Source organism: Anguilla anguilla, chromosome 13, assembly GCF_013347855.1.
Source record: "Anguilla anguilla isolate fAngAng1 chromosome 13, fAngAng1.pri, whole genome shotgun sequence".
NCBI classification, from domain to species: domain Eukaryota; kingdom Metazoa; phylum Chordata; class Actinopteri; order Anguilliformes; family Anguillidae; genus Anguilla; species Anguilla anguilla.
Window position 1 is genome coordinate 37224451 of NC_049213.1, and position 20778 is coordinate 37245228.

Genomic DNA, 20778 nt, shown 5'->3' on the forward strand with positions numbered 1-20778 from the left:
AAAGTCCAGCCCTTGAGACACTGGGCCACAGTGTCTGCTATGATCAGTGTATGGCAGGTGAATTAGTTTCCTAGTGCCTATCAGTATTCTAGAAGAAGGCCATGGAAACAGTCATTGAATGTCCCCATGTCTTATAAATTGGAGTTATCAAGTTTTGCCATTGATTATGCAGTGTGGTGTACTTATTGCTTGTAAAATATGAACTTGCTACTACCTCACATTTTTTGTTGTGTAAAAAAAACCCCCACCAGGCAAAGACTTGTGGAAGACGGGTTTGCGTAAATGAGTGGCTGGATCATAAAGGGACTACCACTTGGACCTATAGTACATAGAACAGTATCTAGAGAAATGATAGGAACAATCATAAGATCACGCGCTGTCATAAGGAACATTTATTACTATCACAGTAGGAGTATACAATGAAGTTTCTCTATTTCTGGAGGCGTAAGAGTAGGGACGGCAAAACAGAGCTTTAGAATGTCACCAGCAGAGTATGCGTGCAAGCTTCATAATACATTTCTCACAGAAAAGGTAGTTTGTCGCTTTTTTAGTTCATTACAGTGGTGATAGAAGTGACAATAAATAAGTGGTACTGTGCTGTTAGCCTTTATTGATTGCCGTACAATGTTAATGTGAAGTAGCTAGCACAATCTGACAGCACTAACCCATAAAAATGTACTTTGAATGGTACTTGCGAAAAACGTTTGATTATAGTCAGTGGCACCAAAATTTTCTGTCACACCCTCAATAAAAGGCAAAAGTCCCAGTAGAAGACTGAATTAAATCTATAAAAGATACATATTTTCAGAATCGTTATTGATTCCGCTTGGCAACAGTGAGTGAAATTAAGCGATCTGAGTGTATAAGTTGCTATGTAAATTACGTCAGAAGGATTCAGCCTTGTTGTTTGCTACCTAAGCTTCACAGCACACTCCATTTAAACCATTCACCAATGAGCTGGGACTATGAAGTTATAAGGCGGGAAAAATTTTCGGGAAATGCGAGCTAAAAGGCCACAAAAACAGCCAACACATCACATTAATATTCCATATGTCATGGTCCTGTGTTCCTGTCTGCGTTTTCCCTGTTGGGCTGCCAGATGGCGGCACTTCTGTTTTGTGTCCTGCTCCCCCTGTGTTAATTGTATGATTGTTTTCAATTGTCCTATTATTGGTTGCTGCTTGTCTTGTTTTCCCTTCCCTCTCTGTGGCCTGATTGTTCATGGTGCCCTCCTGTGTCTCGTCAGCGTGTGTTCTATTTAAGTTTCCCTCTCCCTTGACTCAGGGGCTGGATCGATCCTTGTGGTTATATGTGATTGTTTGTGCGTAAGCCCCTTCCCAAGTACCTGCCTATGTGTTCCTGCCCATGTCCTGGTTTTCTGGTGTTTTTTTTGTATTTTCTGGATTTCCTTTTGTTCCTGCGTTTTGTAGTTTTCCTTCATTGTTGAAGGTCGCCCTGCGAGGCTTTGTGTTCCCTTGGTTCCTTGGTTAGTAAAGTCTTTGTTCTTTCATTTGAGAGTCTTTGTATTTTTTTTCCACCCTCTGCGTTTGGGTCCGAACCCCCCACGCAATCGCAACAGAAGGATCCAGCCAGTGCTGGACCCAGCAGAGGTTTTTATTTTCCCCTCTCCCTTTTTCATTTTTCTCTCCTGGGTTTTTTTTGTTTTGTTTATCATGCCACCGGGGTGGTGGAGTGACCCAGAGGACTCGCCACCCAGCGACTGGGAGGCCTTCGCCCTTGAGCTTCCCAGCGCCCGGGGCGGGCGGTCACGGAGGCGCCATGGTCGGGCTGCCTCCCGGTCGGCCAGACCTCCAGCTGCCCAGCCAGCGGTTCCCGGCCCTGCGTCTTTCAAAGGGTCTCGACTGGCAATCTTTCCAGGGCCCGGACCACGGGGGTCCCGCCGGTCCCGTCCGGCTGCCCAGCCGGGTTCCCTACTCCTGGGGTCCGCATTCCTGTCTCCTGCCCAGCCGGGTTCCCTACAGCTGGGGTCTGTGTTCCTGTCCCCTGCCCAGTCCAGACGGCAGGGGCCTTCACGGCCTGCTCCGCCTCGAGCCCAGGAGGGGCCTTCACGGCCTGCTCCGCCCCGAGCCCAGGAGGGGCCTTCACGGCCTGCTCCGCCCCGAGCCCAGGAGGGGCCTTCACGGCCTGCTCCGCCCCGAGCCCAGGAGGGGCCTTCACGGCCTGCTCCGCCCCGAGCCCAGGAGGGGCCTTCACGGCCTGCTCCGCCCCGAGCCCAGGAGGGGCCTTCACGGCCTGCCCCGCCCCGAGCCCAGGAGGGGCTTAAAATATATATTTTATATTAAAATATAAAAATATAAAAATATTTAGGAGATTTTCTGAAACCGTCATGTATCTGGTTAACGTAAACTAGCTAGTGAAATCAGCAGAACCATCACTTCATTAGCTAACAAACTCAGCGACTAAATGGAAAATATTTTACTGCGTTATTGGTAAGCTCTGAATGCTGTAATCCTGGTTGTCCTAGCTAAAGATTGATGTGCGTTCACAACTAGGTGCGTGGAGAAGCAGGGGGGTTAGGGGGTGTGTCTCTTCCTCTGTGGGCAGGGCCAACAGGTGTTATGATTTTCAAGATTTTTTTTGCAACCATTGAAAAAGTTGCCGACTGAAGCTTTAATTTGGTCCCAGCAGGGCGAGAACAAGAGTATTCAAAATTGATAAATTTACTGGTCCCAGCTTCAGAGAGCAATTCATCAGCTTGCTTATCAGCACAAGGTAAGGAATTACATTACTCTTCAGTGTGATTAAGTTAAAAATATAAATAATTATATTTCAATGGAATCATAATTTGGAATAGAAATAACTGAAATACATATTTGAATGCAACCAGAAACTATTATGAATGTTTCTCATAATAAAATATATTACATATTCTGCAGCAGGACTTTCAAATGTCAATGGAAGTTAAATGCCAAATAATTCTAATTCTGAAGATAATGTTTATAATTAGGTTACTGATGAAGGATGATTATTTTATTCCCAGTAATACTGTTTCCAAATTCATATTTTTATACTTATTTGAAGAAAAGTATGGAAAATCAAATATGAGAAAAAAAAATTGTTGTATACATACATATATATTCTGTGTGTATACTTGTAATTTTTCAATAATTATTTACAATCAACGAATAATGCAAGGCTGAGCTGAAAACAACAAGCTCTACACAGAATCATTAGACTGTAAATTTCGTCTAACTTCTCTTGATTCCATATACAACACTGTAATTATTTTGTGATAACCTAAGGCCTTGAATCAGAAGTGGGGCGCCTGCCTCTCTCTGTCGCCACGCTCTGCTCAGTGCACCCTTGTTCTCTCCCCACAGACGGACCTGGGGGGCAGATGGAGGTGCGCCTGGCATTGAAAGCATTCGGCTTCATTGTTCTGGGTGTGGTGGGAATCCCAGGAAACCTGGCAGCCCTGCTGCTCTTCTGCCGTTTATTTCTCGCACAGGGCCACATGCCGCACAACGAGTTCATCCTCAGCCAGCTGGTCTTTTCCAACTTGATGGTGACGGCGTGCCGGGGAATTCCTCAGGCTCTGACCGCCCTGGGCTTTGCAGAGCTCTTCAACAAAGGTGCGTGCAAAATACTCATTTTCATCTACCGCGTTAGCCGTGCCATGTCCATCACCACCACCTCCCTGCTGAGCTCCTACCAGTGTGTGGTCATTGCCCCGTCGACGCCTGGCTGGACCTTGCTGAAACGCTGGCTACCCAGCCACCTCCCACATGCAATCGTCTTCCTCTACGGGCTCAATATGATCATCTACTCCACCACCCCCATCTATACTGAGGCTTTCCGTCCCAACAGGACCATCTCTGAGTTCACCCTTAACCTTGAGTTCTGCATTGTGGTGTTCCCAGACCTCATGACTTACGTGGTCAAGGGTGTGGTGCAAATCATTCGAGACTTTGTTTTTGTCGGCCTGATGGCGGCAGCGGCAGTGTACGTGCTGCTGGTCCTGTATCGGCACCGTCAGCAGGTTCAGGGCCTGCAGGGGGCCGGCCGGAAGACAGAGGAAGCTTCCCAGGCCGTCCTGCTGCTCGTGAGTACGTATGTGGCACTGTTCAGCTTGGACAACGTGCTGTGGATCTACACGCTATTTGTCTCCCGTGTTCACCCAGCTGTCTCTGACACACGTGTCTTCTTTGCCTCCTGCTACTCTGCCATTAGTCCTGTGCTCATCATTGCCACCAACAGGAAGCTTGCCACTTACTTTCAGTGTGGCTCCAAACGCAAGGAAGCAGAAAACATTCCCAATGCCTCTCGGGCAACAATAGCACAATGAGAATATTGAAGAGTGGAACTTGGGGAGGTAGAGAGAGGGAATGATTGTCTCCTATACTTGTGTGTTCTATGGTATTTTTGTGGCCCCATGTTTATTTCAATAAAAGGCATAATAACACTTGAATGAATAAGCAATATGTTTTAATAGAAGGATGTGGTGATTTTCTCTTATACTTGGCCAGTTGCAGCTACACATTGGAAAACATTATTGATAGTTATGTGATTTGTGTATTCTCTATTCTTTTCATGCTTCTACACATGTATTTATGTAACTAAATAATTTATATGAAAATGTATTTTCAAATTTAAGTGCATGACATAAATATATTCCAGATGAAAATGGACAGACAAGCTGATTCACTTTCGAACGGCCCATGCATTACAGCTTCACTGATAAGTGTTACAGATACATCATTACATCCTGTGTCCTTGTCCATGTTAAAGTCTTGTTCAAATTTTAAAGTCATATATATGTGCAAATAATTAAAAGCCTTCGGGTTCATTTTAACTGAGCTGAATTCAGGGTGTATATTTTAAACTAATATCACCTCTCACAATTCCATTATTTTCGTGAAGTACAAGAGAGTAGCCTAATGATTCTTCAAATTGAAGCCTTTTCCATTCAGTCCATGCTTCCTATAAATGCGTGATACACGCTTGTTTTTAGCAGTATACAGTATAGTACATAGCAATATTCAGTGTTTGACCCTTGAGGGTGGAGTTGAAGGTGAACATGGAGCTTGCATTGTTTTAGGTGGACAGAACCTGGACTTTCTGCTTGCCAGCCAATTAAATAAGTTACTTTCAAAGAATTTAGCCAAGGAAGTAGCTAGGATGCAATTATAACGTTACATCATTCGGCAGCTAGTTCTTGGACGTATGAAATGTTTGCTATGTTATCTGTGTGATAGGTTAAATTAGGTGGTTGACCTAGGCTAGCTAGGTAAGGTATCGTAATCTGTTGGACAGTTCACATTAGCTAGAACCTTACTGCAGTTATCTGCTGTCAGAAAGGTCCTACTGGAAAACATCCACCAGAATACCAAATTGGGGTTAGGTGCATCGGGTAACTGTTAACATGGGATAGAGGTTAACCTTGCTCAACAATTTACACATGTAAAAAATATTTAGCTGAGTTTAGGTATCAGAAACCATCAGGTATCTAGTTAGAATTCAGCATAACATTACTTCATTAGCTACTAAACTCAGTGACAAAATGTAAAATATTTTATCATCGGCAAGCTCTGAAACGAAGAAAAAGATTCCGCTGTTTTACATGGAGTCCTGGGGCTGACATTAGTGTCTGTATTGCCAGTCTATAATGCTGTAATCCTGGTTGTCGTAGCCAAAATTTGATGCACGTTCACGACTAGGTGCGTGGAGAACCGGGAGTTGGGGGGTGTGTCTCTTCCTCTGTGGGCAGGGCCAACAGGTGTTACGATTGTCAAGTTGTTTTTTGCAACCATTGAGAAAGTTGCCTACAGCAGCTTTAATTTGGTCCCTGCAGGGTGGGAACAAGAGTATTCAAAATTGATAAATTTACTGGTCCTAGCTTCAAAGAGGAATTCGTCAGTTTGCTTATCAGCACAAGGTAAGGAATTACATTAATCTTCAGTGTGATTCTGTGAAAAGTAGAAATAATTATATTTCAACTGAATCATAATTAGGAATAGAAATCACTGGAATACATTTTTATGCAACCAGTTACTGTTATGAATATTTCTCATAATGAAATGTATTATTTCATATTCTGCAGCAGGACATTCAAATGTCAATGGCAGTTAAATGCCAAGTAATTCTGATTCTGAAGAGAATGTTTATAATTAGGTTACTGTTGAAGGATGATTATTTTATTCCCAGTAATATTGTTTCCAAATTCATATTTTGATACTTATTTGAAGAAAAGTATGGAAAATCAAATATGAGAAAAAAATTGTTTTATACATACATATATATTTTTGTCTGTGTGTATACTTGTAATTTTTCAATAACTATTTACAATCAATCAATAATGCAAGGCTGAGCTGAAAACAAGCTCTACACAGAATCATTAGACTGTAAATTTCCTCTAATTTCTCTTGATTCCATATACAACATTGTAATTATTTATTGATAACTTAAGGCCTTGAATCAGAAGTGGGGCGCCTGCCTATCTCAGTCACCACGCTCTGCTCAGTGCACCCTTGTTCTCTCCCCTCAGACGGACCTGGGGGGCAGATGGAGGTGCGCCTGGCATTGAAAGCATTCGGCTTCATTGCTCTGGGTGTGGTGGGAATCCCAAGCAATCTGGCAGCCCTGCTGCTCTTCTGCCGTTTATTTCTCACACAGGGCCACATGCCGCACAACGAGTTCATCCTCAGCCAGCTGATCTTTTCCAACTTGATGGTGACTCTGTGCCGGGGAATTCCTCAGGCTCTGACCGCCCTGGGCTTTGAAGGTATCTTCAGCAACGGTGCGTGCAAAATAATCATCTTTATTTACCGCGTTAGCCGCGCCATGTCCATCACCATCACCTCCCTGCTGAGCTTCTACCAGTGTGTGGTCATTGCCCCGTCGATGCCTGGCTGGACCTTGCTGAAACGCTGGCTTCCTGGCCACCTCCCTCATGCAATTGTCTTCCTCTACGGACTCAATATAATCTACCCCAACGCCCCCACCGCCTTCCTCTATACCCAGGCTTTCCCTGCCAACCGCACCATCCCTGATTTCACCCTTAACCTTGAGTTCTGCATTGTGGTGTTCCCAGGCCTCATGGCTTACGTGGTCAGTGGTGTGGTGAACATCATCCGAGACTTCGCTTTTGTTGGCCTGATGGCGGCGGCTGCTGTCTACGTGATGCTGGTCCTGTATCGGCATCGTAAGCAGGTTCAGGGCCTGCAGGGGGCCGGCCGGAAGACGGAGGAGGCTTCCCAGGCCGTCCTGCTGCTCGTGATTACGTATGTGGCACTGTTCAGCTTGGACAACGTGCTGTGGATCTACACACTATTTGTCTCCCGTGTTCACCCAGCTGTCTCTGACACACGTGTCTTCTTTGCCTCCTGCTACTCTGCCATTAGTCCTGTGCTCATCATTGCCACCAACAGGAAGCTGGCCACTTACTTTCAGTGTGGCTCCAAACGCAAAAAAGCAGAAAACATTCCCAATGCCTCTCGGGCGACAGTAGCACAATGAGAATATTGAAGAGTGGAACTTGGGGAGGTAGAGAGAGGGAATGATTGTCTCCTATACTTGTGTGTTCTATGTTATTTTTGTGGACCCATGTTTATTTCAATAAAAGGCATAATAACACTTGAATGAATAAGCAATATGTTTTAATAGAAGGATGTGGTGATTTTCTCTTATACTTGGCCAGTTGCAGCTACACATTGGAAAACATTTTTGATAGTTATGTGATTCATGTGTATTCTCTGTTCTTTTCATGCTTCTACACATGTATTTATGTAACTAAATAATTTATATGAAAATGTATTTTCAAATTTAAGTGCATGAAATAAATATATTTCAGATGAAAATGGACAGACAAGTTGAATCACTTTCGAACGGCCCATGCACTACAGCACTACTGTTACAGATACATCATTACATCCTGTGTCCTTGTCCATGACACAGGCTTGCTTTTAGCAGTATACAGTATAGTATAGCAATATTCAGTGTTCGACCCTTGTACACACAAATATCTCGTGATAATCATTCTATCAGTAAGGATTAATTTAGACATCCCATATCACACTAGAAAAATTGCAGTGAGCATTTTCCAATTTAAACTAATCTTGTACCAGCACCCAATTTGGTCCCCTCGTGCCAGTTCTCATTTGTATCATTATTTATTAAACTGACAAAACAAATCTCAGTTTTAAACAAAGCAGTCAATTAATGGGCACCGGCATCAGATAAAACAAAGGAAAAAGCTGAACCAGGGTTTCCCCCAGGCATTAGTAGAGACACAATCTACCTCGGCTGAAATTACAAGCACCTCCACACACATCAGAGAAAAATCGCTGACTCAAACCTCAGACTCGGCTCTTCATGGAAGGGGGAAAATGGCAAGGTGGTGCTATTTAAGAAAATTGGCTTCATGTTTTCCGCATGTAAGGTGTAGACTATACAAAGTGAATATCACAGCTTGCCACAGCTACTTACCCTTTGAGGCACTTCCTCTTTCACTAACTATTTTCATGGGGGAAACCCTGCCACCCTTGTCAAAAATGTCATATGGAACAATTCTGTCTTCCTCAGTGCTGCTGGAAAGTTCTCTACAGTATAATAGTCAAGCATCGGGGATCACATGTCTGTTCCCACAATGCCTCCCTGCACAGCTTCAGGGAAAACAGTGTCATGTGATGTTCCACTGGTACCCAGCTCACCCAGAAGAAATTAAACCCCCCACATTCCCTTTTCAGGTTTTAGCACTCTGTGCTCCATTAGGTTACATTTATTCATCTCACAAGTGTACTTATTACAAAATACTGAACATGTTACCTGTATTAAGTAGCTTAATGACATTTAACCAACAATATTGCTTTGGTGTATTCATAACGCATATAAATTCCCTGGGCAATCTTTCACATTCATGAGTACACTGAAGATGCTAAACTGAAAAGATCAAGCAGTCAGTAAAGATGTCCACTCATCAGTAATGAGCCTCAAGAATGAAACAAATACAGGACTGAGAGGCCGGTGAAACATTTGGGGGGCATCCAGATAGCAGGTGAGAAAATGACTGGTCCTCCCACAGCTCCTAATTAGAACATCTGACTGCTGGAAGCTTGTAATTACCTGTGGTGCAACATGCTTTCCCAATGGGGGGGGGGGGGGGGGGGGGCTGGAGCAGGGTCTTTTTTATTGGAGGGCAAGGACCAGTCAAGCAGGGCACTGGAAAATCATCCAACAGCCATTTTCATTGGCTAAGATCAGAACTGCTCTGAAAGGGGGAACCACAGTGGTAGCCAATCAAACTTCAAAAAGCGGGCCAATGCCCCCCTTGAACACGTCTACAGTCTGGGGGGCCTTTTAACTTACAATACATTCTTAAACGCAGTTTAATTATCTATATGACATATCTGCAAAATATTTTCTAAAGAGGATTTAGATCAATGTAAAAACTCTTTGCAACACTTCACGTTTCAATATTTAATTATTTTCTTGGCCAGACAATGAAAATGATGAAAACGTGATTGATTTAAAAATCAAAACCATAAGTGCCAGTACCAGAAGTGCACATGAAAAAGTCCAGCCCTGGAGACACTGGGCCACAGTGTCTGCTATGATCAGTGTATGGCAGGTGAATTAGTTTCCTAGTGCCTATCAGTATTCTAGAAGAAGGCCATGGAAACAGTCATTGAATGTCCCCATGTCTTATAAATTTGAGTTATCAAGTTTTGCCATTGATTATTCAGCGTGGTGTACTTATTGCTTGTAAAATATCAACTTGCTACTACCTCACATTTTTTGTTGTGTAAAAAAAAAAACCCACCAGGCAAAGAATTGTGGAAGATGGGTTTGCGTAAATGAGTGTCTGGATCATAAAGGGACTACCGCTTGGACCTATAGTACGTAGAACAGTATCTAGATAAATGATAGGAACAATCATAAGATCACGCGCTGTCATAAGGAGCATCTTATTACTATCACAGTAGGAGTATACAATGAAGTTTCTCTATTTCTGGAGGCGTAAGAGTAGGGACGGCAAAACAGAGCTTTAGAATGTCACCAGCAGTGTATGCGTGCAAGCTCCATAATATATTTCTCACAGAAAAGGTAGTTTGTCGCTTTTTTAGTTCATTACAGTGGTGATAGAAGTGACAATAATTAAGTGGTACCGTGCTGTTAGCCTTTATTGATTGGCGTACAATGTTAATGTGAAGTAGCTAGCACAATCTGACAGCACTAACCCATAAAAATGTACTTTGAATGGTACTTGCTCAATCAAATGGTAAATGTGAAAAACGTTTGATTATAGTCAGTGGCACCAAAATTTCCTGTCACACCCTCAATAAAAGGCAAAAGTCCCAGTAGAAGATTGAATTAAATCTATAAAAGATATATATTTTCAGAATTGTTATTGATTCCGCTTGGCCACAGTGAGTGAAATTAAGCGATCTGAGCGTATAAGTTGCTATGTAAATTGCGTCAGAAGGATTCAGCCTTGTTGTTTGCTACCTAAGCTTCACAGCACACTCCATTTAAACCATTCACCAATGAGCTGGGACTATGAAGTTATAAGGCGGGATGCATCAAGTGTCCAGCGAAAATAATGTCCTAGCTATCAGTCAGAATTCTGAGAGAACCAACTGCCATAAATAAGTGCGTAAAATAACCAGTAAGAGCTATTATGATGTCACTGGTTCTGAACCCCATCAATGTAAACAATCGAAGGTTCAGTGAAATCTATCGGTTTTCGGTGTTGTCAGTCCCGATCTTTGATGGAATGTTCGGAAAATGCGAGCTAAAAGGCCACACAAAACAGCCAACACATCACATTAATATTCCATATATGTACAACTGCTGTTCACAATACGTTAATTTAAGCCTAAACTGATATTTTAATCACAATACTTATGTTAATTTCCGGAAATAGATGTTTTGATTGTCCTCTCATCACACGTTAGCGAAGGTGGAGAGGGAGAGAACATTTAGATAGCCAATTAAATCAGGGGATTTTGGTGGCAATTTTATGAGAGCCAGATCTAGGATTTAGCCAGGACACCGGGGAACCCCTACTCTTAGCGATAAGTGTCATGGGACCTTTACTGACCGGTGAGTCAGGACCTTGGTTTAACATCTCATCCGAAAGACGGCATCTCCTACAGCACAGTGTCCCTGTCACTGCACTGGGGCATTTGGCTTTATTTGACCAGAGGGAAGATTGTTCCCTGCTGGCCCACCAACACCACTTCCAGCAGCAACTCAGTATTCCCTGGTGGTCTCCCATCCAAGTACTAACCAAGCCCACACCTGTTTAACTTCAGCCATTCAGCAGGAGCAGAGTGCATGGAGGTATGACTGCTGGCATTAGTTTGTTTATTTGCCTTAGCCAATATGCCATCCAGTGTTCAGCTATAGATAATGAATGAGTTCACATTTTCTCACTGATTTAACTAGTGATTATGTTTATTAAACCATAATATATTCACCTCATCTCCTTTTGTAGCTTCACAAATAATTAGAGCCCTGTTTATGATGACCAACTATAGCTGGTGCTATAGTACATATTTATAGTACATTTTTTGTAAATATAATAGGGAACAGTCATTCTTAATTGGTAGCAATCAGAGAAAGAGTCGCTGTGTTTATACCCTCAAATCTGCATTCTAAAACCAGGGATTCAGCTCAAATTTATGTTTACAAAGCAAAGTGGTGTACAATGTGAAACTATCAGTGATAGGCCAGTTCATTTAGTGATTACTGACCTGGAGCATTCACATAACAGTACACATAGCCAGAAGTGATGAGAAATAGTTTCAAATATGGCAGACAACGACCTGCTCCAGAGCTATGTAATGCCAAAAGGAAGAAAATAAAATTGGATAGAGCGCTCTAAAACTAGAGTTAACCTCAGAGCACAATTCGATGGTTGAGATAGCTTTGCGAGCGGGTGGAGTTGAAGACGAACATGGAGCTTGAATTGTTTTAGGTGGACAGAACCCAGAGTTTCTGCTTGCCAGCCAATTAAGTAAGTTACTTTCAAAGAATTTAGCCAACGTTACATCATTCGGCAGCTAGTTCTTGGAAGTATGAAATGTTTGCTATGTTATCTGTGTGATAGGTAAAATTAGGTGGTTGACCTAGGCTAGCTAGGTAAGCTATCATTATCTGTTGGACAGTTCACATTACCTAGAACCTTACTGCAGTCATCTGCTGTCAGAAAGATCCAACTGTAAAACATCCACCAGAATAGCAAATTGGGGTTAGGTGTATCAAGTAACTGTTAGCATGGGTAGAGGTTAACCTTGCTCAACAATATACATGTCAAAAATATTTAGATTTTAGCTTTCAGAAACCGTCATGTATCTAGTTAACTTAAACTAGCTAGTGAAATCAGCAGAACCATCACTTCATTAGCTAACAAACTCAGCGACTAAATGGAAAATATTTTACTGTGTTATTGGTAAGCTCTGAATGCTGTAATCCTAGCTAAAGGTTGATGCGCGTTCACAACTAGGTGCGTGGAGAAGCACGGGGGTTGGGGGGTGTGTCTCTTCCTCTGTGGGCATGGCCAACAGGTGTTATGATTTTCAAGATGTTTTTTGCAACCATTGAAAAGTTGCCTACTCCAGCTTTAATTTGGTCCCAGCAGGGTGGGAACAAGAGTATTCAAAATTGATAAATTTACTGGTCCCAGCTTCAGAGAGCAATTCATCAGTTTGCTTATCAGCACAAGGTAAGGAATTACATTACTCTTCAGTGTGATTCAGTTAAAAGTATAAATAATTATATTTCAATGGAATCATAATTTGGAATAGAAATAACTGAAATACAGATTTTAATGCAACCAGCAACTATTATGAACATTTCTCATAATAAAATATATTACATATTCTGCAGCAGGACTTTCAAATGTCAATGGAAGTTAAATGCCAAGTAATTCTAATTCTGAAGATAATGTTTATAATTAGGTTACTGATGAAGGATGATTATTTTATTCCCAGTAATACTGTTTCCAAATTCATATTTTTATACTTATTTGAAGAAAAGTATGGAAAATCAAATATGAGGAAAAAGTTTAGTTTTATACATATATATATATATTTGTGTCTGTGTATACTATTTACAATCAACTAATAATGCAAGGTTGAGCTGAAGACAACAAGCTCTACACAGAATCATTAGACTGTAAATTTCCTCTAACTTGAATCTGAAGTGGAGCACCAACCTATCTCAGTCTCCACACTCTGCTTAATGCACCCTTGTTCTCTCCCCACAGACGGACCTGGGGGGCAGATGGAGGTGCGCCTGGCATTGAAAGCATTCGGCTTCATTGTTCTGGGTGTGGTGGGAATCCCAAGCAATCTGGCAGCCCTGCTACTCTTCTGCCGTTTATTTCTCACACAGGGCCACATGCCGCACAACGAGTTCATCCTCAGCCAGCTGGTCTTTTCCAACTTGATGGTGACGGTGTGCCGGGGAATTCCTCAGGCTCTGACCGCCCTGGGATTTGAAGAGCTCTTCAGCAACGGTGCGTGCAAAATAATCATCTTCATCTACCGCGTTAGCCGCGCCATGTCCATCACCATCACCTCCCTGCTGAGCTCCTACCAGTGTGTGGTCATTGCCCCGTCGAAGCCTGGCTGGACCTTGCTGAAACGCTGGCTACCCGGCCACCTCCCCCATGCAATCATCTTCCTCTACGGGCTCAATATGATCATCTACTCCACCACCCTCCTCTATACTGAGGCTTTCCCTCCCAACAGGACCATCTCTGATTTCACCCTTAACCTTGAGTTCTGCATTGTGGTGTTCCCAGGCCTCATGACTTACGTGGCCAGTGGCGCGGTGAAAAGCATTCGAGACTTCGCTTTTGTTGGCCTGATGGCGGCAGCAGCAGTGTACGTGATGGTGGTCCTGTATCGGCACCGTCAGCAGGTTCAGGGCCTGCAGGGGGCCGGCCGGAAGACAGAGGAGGCTTCCCAGGCCGTCCTGCTGCTCGTGAGTACGTATGTGGCACTGTTCAGCTTGGACAACGTGCTGTGGATCTACACGCTATTTGTCTCCCGTGTGCACCCAGCTGTCTCTGACACACGCGTCTTCTTTGCCTCCTGCTACTCTGCCATTAGTCCTGTGCTCATCATCGCCACCAACAGGAAGCTGGCCACTTACTTTCAGTGTGGCTCCAAACGCAAGGAAGCAGAAAACATTCCCAATGCCTCTCGGGCAACAATAGCACAATGAGAATATTTGAGAATATTGAAGAGTGGAACTTGGGGAGGTAGAGAGAGGGAATGATTGTCTCCTATACTTGTGTGTTCTATGGTATTTTTGTGGCCCCATGTTTATTTCAATAAAAGGCATAATAACACTTGAATGAATAAGCAATATGTTTTAATAGAAGGATGTGGTGATTTTCTCTTACACTTGGTCAGTTGCAGCTACACATTGGAAAACATTTTTGATAGTTATGTGATTCATGTGTATTCTCTGTTCTTTTCACGCTTCTACACATGTATTTATGCAACTAAATAATTTATATGAAAATGTATTTTCAAATTTAAGTGCATGAAATAAATATATTGCAGATGAAAATGGACAGACAAGCTGATTCACTTTCGAACGGCCCATGCATTACAGCCTCCCTGACAGGTGTTACAGATGCATCTTTATATCCTGTGTCCTTGTCCATGTTCAAGTCTTGTTCAAATTTTAAAGTCATATATATGTGCAAATAATTAAAAGCCTTGGGGTTCATTTTAACTGAGCTGAATTCAGGGTGTATATTTTAAACTAATATCACCTCTGACAATTCCATTATTTTTGTGAAGTACAAGAGAGTAGCCTAATGATTCTTTAAATTGAAGCCTTTTCCATTCAGTCCATGCTTCCTATAAATGCGTGATACACGCTTGTTTTTAGCAGTATACAGCATAGTACATAGCAATATTCAGTGTTTGACCCTTGTACACACAAATATCTCGTGATAATCATTCTATCAGTAAGGATTAATTTAGACATCCCATATCACACTAGAAAAATTGCAGTGAGCATTTTCCAGTTAAGACTAATCTTGAACCAGCACCCAGTTTGGTCCCCTCATGCCAGTTCTCATTTGTATCATTATTTATTAAACTGACAACACAAATCTCAGTTTTAAACAAAGGAGTTAATTAATGGGCACCGGCGTCAGATAAAACAAATGAAAAAGCTGACCCAGGGTTTCCCCCAGGCATTAATAGAGACACAATCTACCTCAGCAGAATTCACAAGCACCTCCACAAACATCAGAGAAAAATCTCTGACTAAAACCTCACACTCGGCTCTTCATGGAAGGGGGAAATGGCAAGGTAGTGCTACTTAAGAAAATTGGCATCATGTTTTCCGCAGGTAAGGTGCAGACCAGAGGTTTTCAACCTGTGGGCCGGGGTCGTACTGCAGGGGGCCGTCATTTTTTTTGGCGGTTGGAAAATTGTTTGATCAACCTGACCAGCATTTTAGTTGAATGCAAGGCTGCAAGCTAAACCGTCAGTGCTAAAACACTTCTCTTTTTGAATTTATTAAAACTGGAATTTATCATGGATAAGTGGTTACAAACAGGGTCTCTCAAAAGGAAAGATTCAGAGGCTGGTACATCTACCAGTAAGGAAACAACTCCAGTGTTTGACACTGAGAAGAAACATCAAAACGAAAGAAATATGGCAGTCAGTACCTAGCCCTAGGCTTCATGTGCGTAGGAACTGAAAATGAGCATCTACCGCTATGTGTTGTATGCTCAGAAGTCTTATCACACGAAGCTTTGAAACCCAATAAATTACAGCATCATCTGGAGACCAAGCATAGCGAGTATGTGTCCAAGCCTATCAAGTTTTTTGAAAACAAACACAGAGAATACAAGAGCCAGAAAAAAAACGACTGAATCAGTTTGTACGGGAAGCAAAAATACGAAAGCCTTTGAGGCATCTTACCATGTAGCGCAGCTTACAGCAAAGACTGGAAAGCCACATACAATTGGGGAGGAATTAATGTTACCCACTGCGAAAGAGAACCCACAGGGGGGCTCGGACACTGGCCACTTGATTTGGCTCGTGAATTAACTGTGTCCATTCTCAATTAACAGCAGTGATTGCGTTGCGACTGGTTAATGCGCATTTAAATTATGTAGGAGCACCCTATTAGCCCGGGATCATTAAATGTTTTTTTTTTTCTGTAACAATAGTTTTCTTATTTTTTTTATTATTCGTTGCATCAAAATTAATTAGCCCAGCCCCCCCCCGTAGCTCCCCCAATCACAGTTATCAATGCGTGAAGCCGTATTACGTTGTGTAGGTCTGTCCGTGATATTCAGTGTCTATTATTACGTGTAATTGCACTTGTAAACTGGGAGGCCGCGGAAGCTTTTGTGGTCGGTCGTGTGGGCCGCAAGTTGTAAAAGGTTGGGAACCTCTGGTGTAGACTATACCATGTGAATATCACAGCTTGCCACAACTACGTACCCTCTGAGGCACTTCCTCTTTCACTAACTACTTACTTGGGGGAACAGTCATTCTTAATTGGTAGCAATCAGAGAAAGAGTTGCTGTGTTTATACCCTCAAATCTGCATTCTAAAATCAGGGATTCAGCTCAAATTTATGTTTACAATGCAAAGTGGTTAACAATGTCAAACTATCAATGATAGGCCAGTTAATTTAGTGATTATTGACCAGGAGCATTCACATAACAGTACACATAGACAGATGTGATGAGAAACAGTTTCAACTATGGCAGGTAACGACCTGCTCCAGCACTATGTTATGGCAAAAAAAAGAAAATAAAATTGGATAGAGCTCTCTCTAAAACTAGAGTGAACATCCAGAGCACAATTTGATGGTTGAGATAGCTTTGCGAGAGGGTGGAGTTGAAGGTGAACATGGAGCTTGCATTGTTTTAGGCGGACAGAACCTGGACTTTCTGCTTGCCAGCCAATTAAGTAAGTTACTTTCAAAGAATTTAGCCAAGGAAGTAGCTAGGAAGCTATTATAACGTTACATCATTCGGCAGCTAGTTCTTGGAAGTATGAAATGTTTGCTATGTTATCTGTGTGATAGGTTAAATTAGGTGGTTGACCTAGGCTAGCTAGGTAAGCTATCATAATCTGTTGGACAGTTCACATTAGCTAGAACCTTACTGCAGTCATCTGCTGTCAGAAAGGTCCTACTGTAAAACATCCACCAGAATACTAAATTGGGGTTAGGTGTATCGGGTAACTGTTAGCATGGGATAGAGGTTAACCTTGCTCAACAATTTACACATGTAAAAAATATTTAGCTGAGTTTAGCTATCAGAAACCATCAGGTATCTAGTTAACTTTAAACTAGCGAGTGAATTCAGCATAACATCACTTCATTAGCTACTAAACTCAGCGACTAAATGGAAAATATTTTATCATTGGGAAGCTCTGAAACAAAGAAAAAGATTCCGCTGTTTTACATGGAGTCCTGGGGCTGACATTAGTGTCTGTATTGCCAGTCTATAATGCTGTAATCCTGGTTGTCGTAGCCAAAATTTGATGCGCGTTCACGACTAGGTGCGTGGAGAACCGGGAGTTGGGGGGTGTGTCTCTTCCTCTGTGGGCAGGGCCAACAGGTGTTACGATTGTCAAGTTGTTTTTTGCAACCATTGAGAAAGTTGCCTACAGCAGCTTTAATTTGGTCCCTGCAGGGTGGGAACAAGAGTATTCAAAATTGATAAATTTACTGGTCCCAGCTTCAGAGAGCAATTCATCAGTTTGCTTATCAGCACAAGGTAAGGAATTACATTAATCTTCAGTGTGATTCTGTGAAAAGTAGAAATAATTATATTTCAACTGAATCATAATTTGGAATAGAACTCAATGGAATACATTTTTTATGCAACCAGTAACTGTTATGAATATTTCTCATAATGAAATGTATTATTTCATATTCTGAAGCAGGACATTCAAATGTCAATGGCAGTTAAATGCCAAGTAATTCTAATTCTGAAGAGAATGTTTATAATTAGGTTACTGTTGAAGGATGATTGTTTCATCCCCAGTAATACTGTTTCCAAATTCATATTTTGATACTATTTTGAAGAAAAGTATGGAAAATTAAATATGAGAAAAAAAAATTTATGTTTAAAAAAAAGTTTCATGCATACGTATATATTTTTGTCAGTGTGTATACTTGTAATTTTTCAATAACTATTTACAATCAACGAATAATGCAAGGCTGAGCTGAAAACAACAAGCTCTACACAGAATCATTAGACTGTAAATTTCCTCTAACTTCTCTTGATTCCATATACAACACTGTAATTATTTTGTGATAACCTAAGGCCTTGAATCAGAAGTGGGGCGCCTGCCTATCTCAGTCGCCACACTCTGCTTAATGCACCCTGATTCTCTCCCCACAGACGGACCTGGGGGGCAGATGGAGGTGCGCCTGGCATTGAAAGCATTCGGCTTCATTGTTCTGGGTGTGGTGGGAATCCCAAGCAATCTGGCAGCCCTGCTGCTCTTCTGCCGTTTATTTCTCACACAGGGCCACATGCCGCACAACGAGTTCATCCTCAGCCAGCTGGTCTTTTCCAACTTGATGGTGACGGTGTGTCGGGGAATTCCTCAGGCTCTGAGCGCCCTGGGATTTAAAGGGCTCTTCAGCAACGATGCGTGCAAAATAATCATTTTCATCTACCGCGTTAGCCGCGCCATGTCCATCACCTTCACCTCCCTACTGAGCTCCTACCAGTGTGTGGTCATTGCCCCGTCAATGCCTGGCTGGACTTTGCTGAAACGCTGGCTTCCTGGCCACCTCCCTCATGCAATCGTCTTCCTTTATGGGCTCAATATAATCTACCCCAGCCTCCCCGCCGCCATCCTCTATACTGAGGCTTTCCCTGCCAATCGCACCATCCCTGATTTCACCCTTAACCTTGAGTTCTGCATTGTGGTGTTCCCAGGCCTCATGGCTTACATGGTCAGTGGTGTGGTGAACATCATCCGAGACTTCGCTTTTGTCGGCCTGATGGCGGCAGCAGCAGTCTATGTGATGCTGGTCCTGTATCGGCATCGTCGGCAGGTTCAGGGCCTGCAGGGGGCCGGCCGGAAGACAGAGGAGGCTTCCCAGGCCGTCCTGCTGCTCGTGATTACGTATGTGGCACTGTTCAGCTTGGACAACGTGCTGTGGATCTACACGCTATTTGTCTCCCGTGTGCACCCAGCTGTCTCTGACACACGCATCTTCTTTGCCTCCTGCTACTCTGCCATTAGTCCTGTGCTCATCATTGCCACCAACAGGAAGCTGGCCACTTACTTTCAGTGTGGCTCCAAACGCAAGGAAGCAGAAAACATTCCCAATGCCTCTCGGGCGACAGTAGCACAATGAGAATATTGAAGAGTGTAACTTCGGGAGGTAGAGAGAGGGAATGATTGTCTCCTATACTTGTGTGTTCTATGGTATTTTTGTGGACCCATGTTTATTTCAATAAAAGGCATAATAACACTTGAATGAATAAGCAATATGTTTTAATAGAAGGATGTGGTGATTTTCTCTTATACTTGGCCATTTGCAGCTACACATTGGAAAACATTTTTGATAGTTATGGGATTCATGTGTATTCTCTGTTCTTTTCATGCTTCTACACATGTATTTATGTAACTAAATAATTTACATGAAAATGTATTTTCAAATTTAAGTGCATGAAATAAATATATTGCAGATGAAAATGGACAGACAAGCTGATTCACTGTCGAACGGCCCATGCACTACAGCCTCACTGATAAGGGTTACAGATACATCATTACATCCTGTGTCCTTGTCCATGTTAAAGTCTTGTTCAAAGTTTAAACTCATATATATGTGCAATTAATTAAAAGTCTTGGGGTTCATTTTAACTCAGCTGAGTTCAGAGCGTATATTTTAAACTAATATCGCCTCTGAAAATTCCATTATTTTCACGAAGTACAAGAGAGTAGCCTAATGATTCTTCAAAGTGAAGCCTTTTCCATTTAGTCCATACATGTGTGACACAGGCTTTCTTTTAGCAGTATACAATACAGTATAGCAAGATTTAGTGTTCGACCCATGTACACACAAATATCTCTTGTGAAAATCATTCAGTGAGTAAGGATTAATTTAGACATCCCATATCACACTAGAAAAATTGCAGAGAGCATTTTCCAATTAAAACTAATCTTGTACCAGCACGCAATTTGGTCCCCTCATGCCAGTTCTCATTTGTATCATTATTTCTTAAACTGACAAAACAAATCTCCGTAGGACGGAGTGTAGCACAGTGGGTAAGGAACTGGGCTTGTAACCGAAAGGTCGCAGGTTCGATTCCTGGGTAGGACACAGCCGTTGTACCCTTGAGCAAGGTACTTAACCGAAATTGCTTCGGTATATATCCAGCTGTATAAATGGATACAATGTAAAAAATGCTATGTAAAAGTTGTGTAAGTCGCTCTGGATAAGAGCGTCTGCTAAATGCCTGTAATGTAAAAAATCTCAGTTTTAAACAAAGCAGTCAATTAATGGGCACCGGCGTCAGATAAAACAAATGAAAAAGCTGACCCAGGGTTTCCCCCAGGCATTATTAGAGACACAATCTACCTCAGCTGAATTCACAAGCACCTCCACAAACATCAGAGAAAAATCGCTGACTCAAACCTGACTCGGCTCTTCATGGAAGGGGGAAAATGGCAAGGTGGTGCTATTTAAGAAAATTGGCTTCATGTTTTCCGCATGTAAGGAGTAGACTATACAAAGTGAATATCACAGCTTGCCACAGCTACTTACCCTCTGTGGCACTCCCTCTTTCACTAACTA

General features: G+C 42.4%; 4 protein-coding genes across 4 annotated transcripts; all 4 read left to right on the top strand.

The window, feature by feature from the left end:
* The first annotated feature begins 3358 nt into the window (after positions 1–3358).
* Positions 3359–4500, top strand: LOC118211423 (olfactory receptor class A-like protein 1). The gene has a single exon (XM_035388617.1). It carries the CDS (start codon positions 3359–3361, stop codon positions 4304–4306), a length of 948 nt encoding a protein of 315 aa, XP_035244508.1. The 3' UTR covers positions 4307–4500.
* A 2139-nt stretch (positions 4501–6639) lies between these two features.
* LOC118211424 (olfactory receptor class A-like protein 1) lies at positions 6640–7550 on the top strand. The gene has a single exon (XM_035388618.1). It carries the CDS (start codon positions 6640–6642, stop codon positions 7474–7476), a length of 837 nt encoding a protein of 278 aa, XP_035244509.1. The 3' UTR covers positions 7477–7550.
* Positions 7551–12615: 5065 nt separating this feature from the next.
* On the top strand, positions 12616–14532 carry LOC118211425 (olfactory receptor class A-like protein 1). Its single transcript, XM_035388619.1, has 2 exons — positions 12616–12685; positions 13229–14532. Exon 2 carries the CDS (start codon positions 13246–13248, stop codon positions 14191–14193), a length of 948 nt encoding a protein of 315 aa, XP_035244510.1. The 5' UTR covers positions 12616–12685; positions 13229–13245; the 3' UTR covers positions 14194–14532.
* A 3126-nt stretch (positions 14533–17658) lies between these two features.
* On the top strand, positions 17659–19631 carry LOC118211586 (olfactory receptor class A-like protein 1). Its single transcript, XM_035388921.1, has 2 exons — positions 17659–17734; positions 18365–19631. The coding sequence occupies exon 2, from the start codon at positions 18382–18384 to the stop codon at positions 19333–19335; it is 954 nt and encodes a 317-aa protein (XP_035244812.1). The 5' UTR covers positions 17659–17734; positions 18365–18381; the 3' UTR covers positions 19336–19631.
* The last annotated feature ends 1147 nt before the right edge of the window (positions 19632–20778 follow it).

What these genes read in the sequence shown, in the direction of transcription:
- LOC118211423 (XM_035388617.1), top strand. Translation starts at nt 3,359, where the DNA reads ATGGAGGTGCGCCTGGCATTGAAAGCATTCGGCTTCATTGTTCTGGGT.
- LOC118211424 (XM_035388618.1), top strand. Translation starts at nt 6,640, where the DNA reads ATGCCGCACAACGAGTTCATCCTCAGCCAGCTGATCTTTTCCAACTTG.
- LOC118211586 (XM_035388921.1), top strand. Translation starts at nt 18,382, where the DNA reads ATGGAGGTGCGCCTGGCATTGAAAGCATTCGGCTTCATTGTTCTGGGT.
- LOC118211425 (XM_035388619.1), top strand. Translation starts at nt 13,246, where the DNA reads ATGGAGGTGCGCCTGGCATTGAAAGCATTCGGCTTCATTGTTCTGGGT.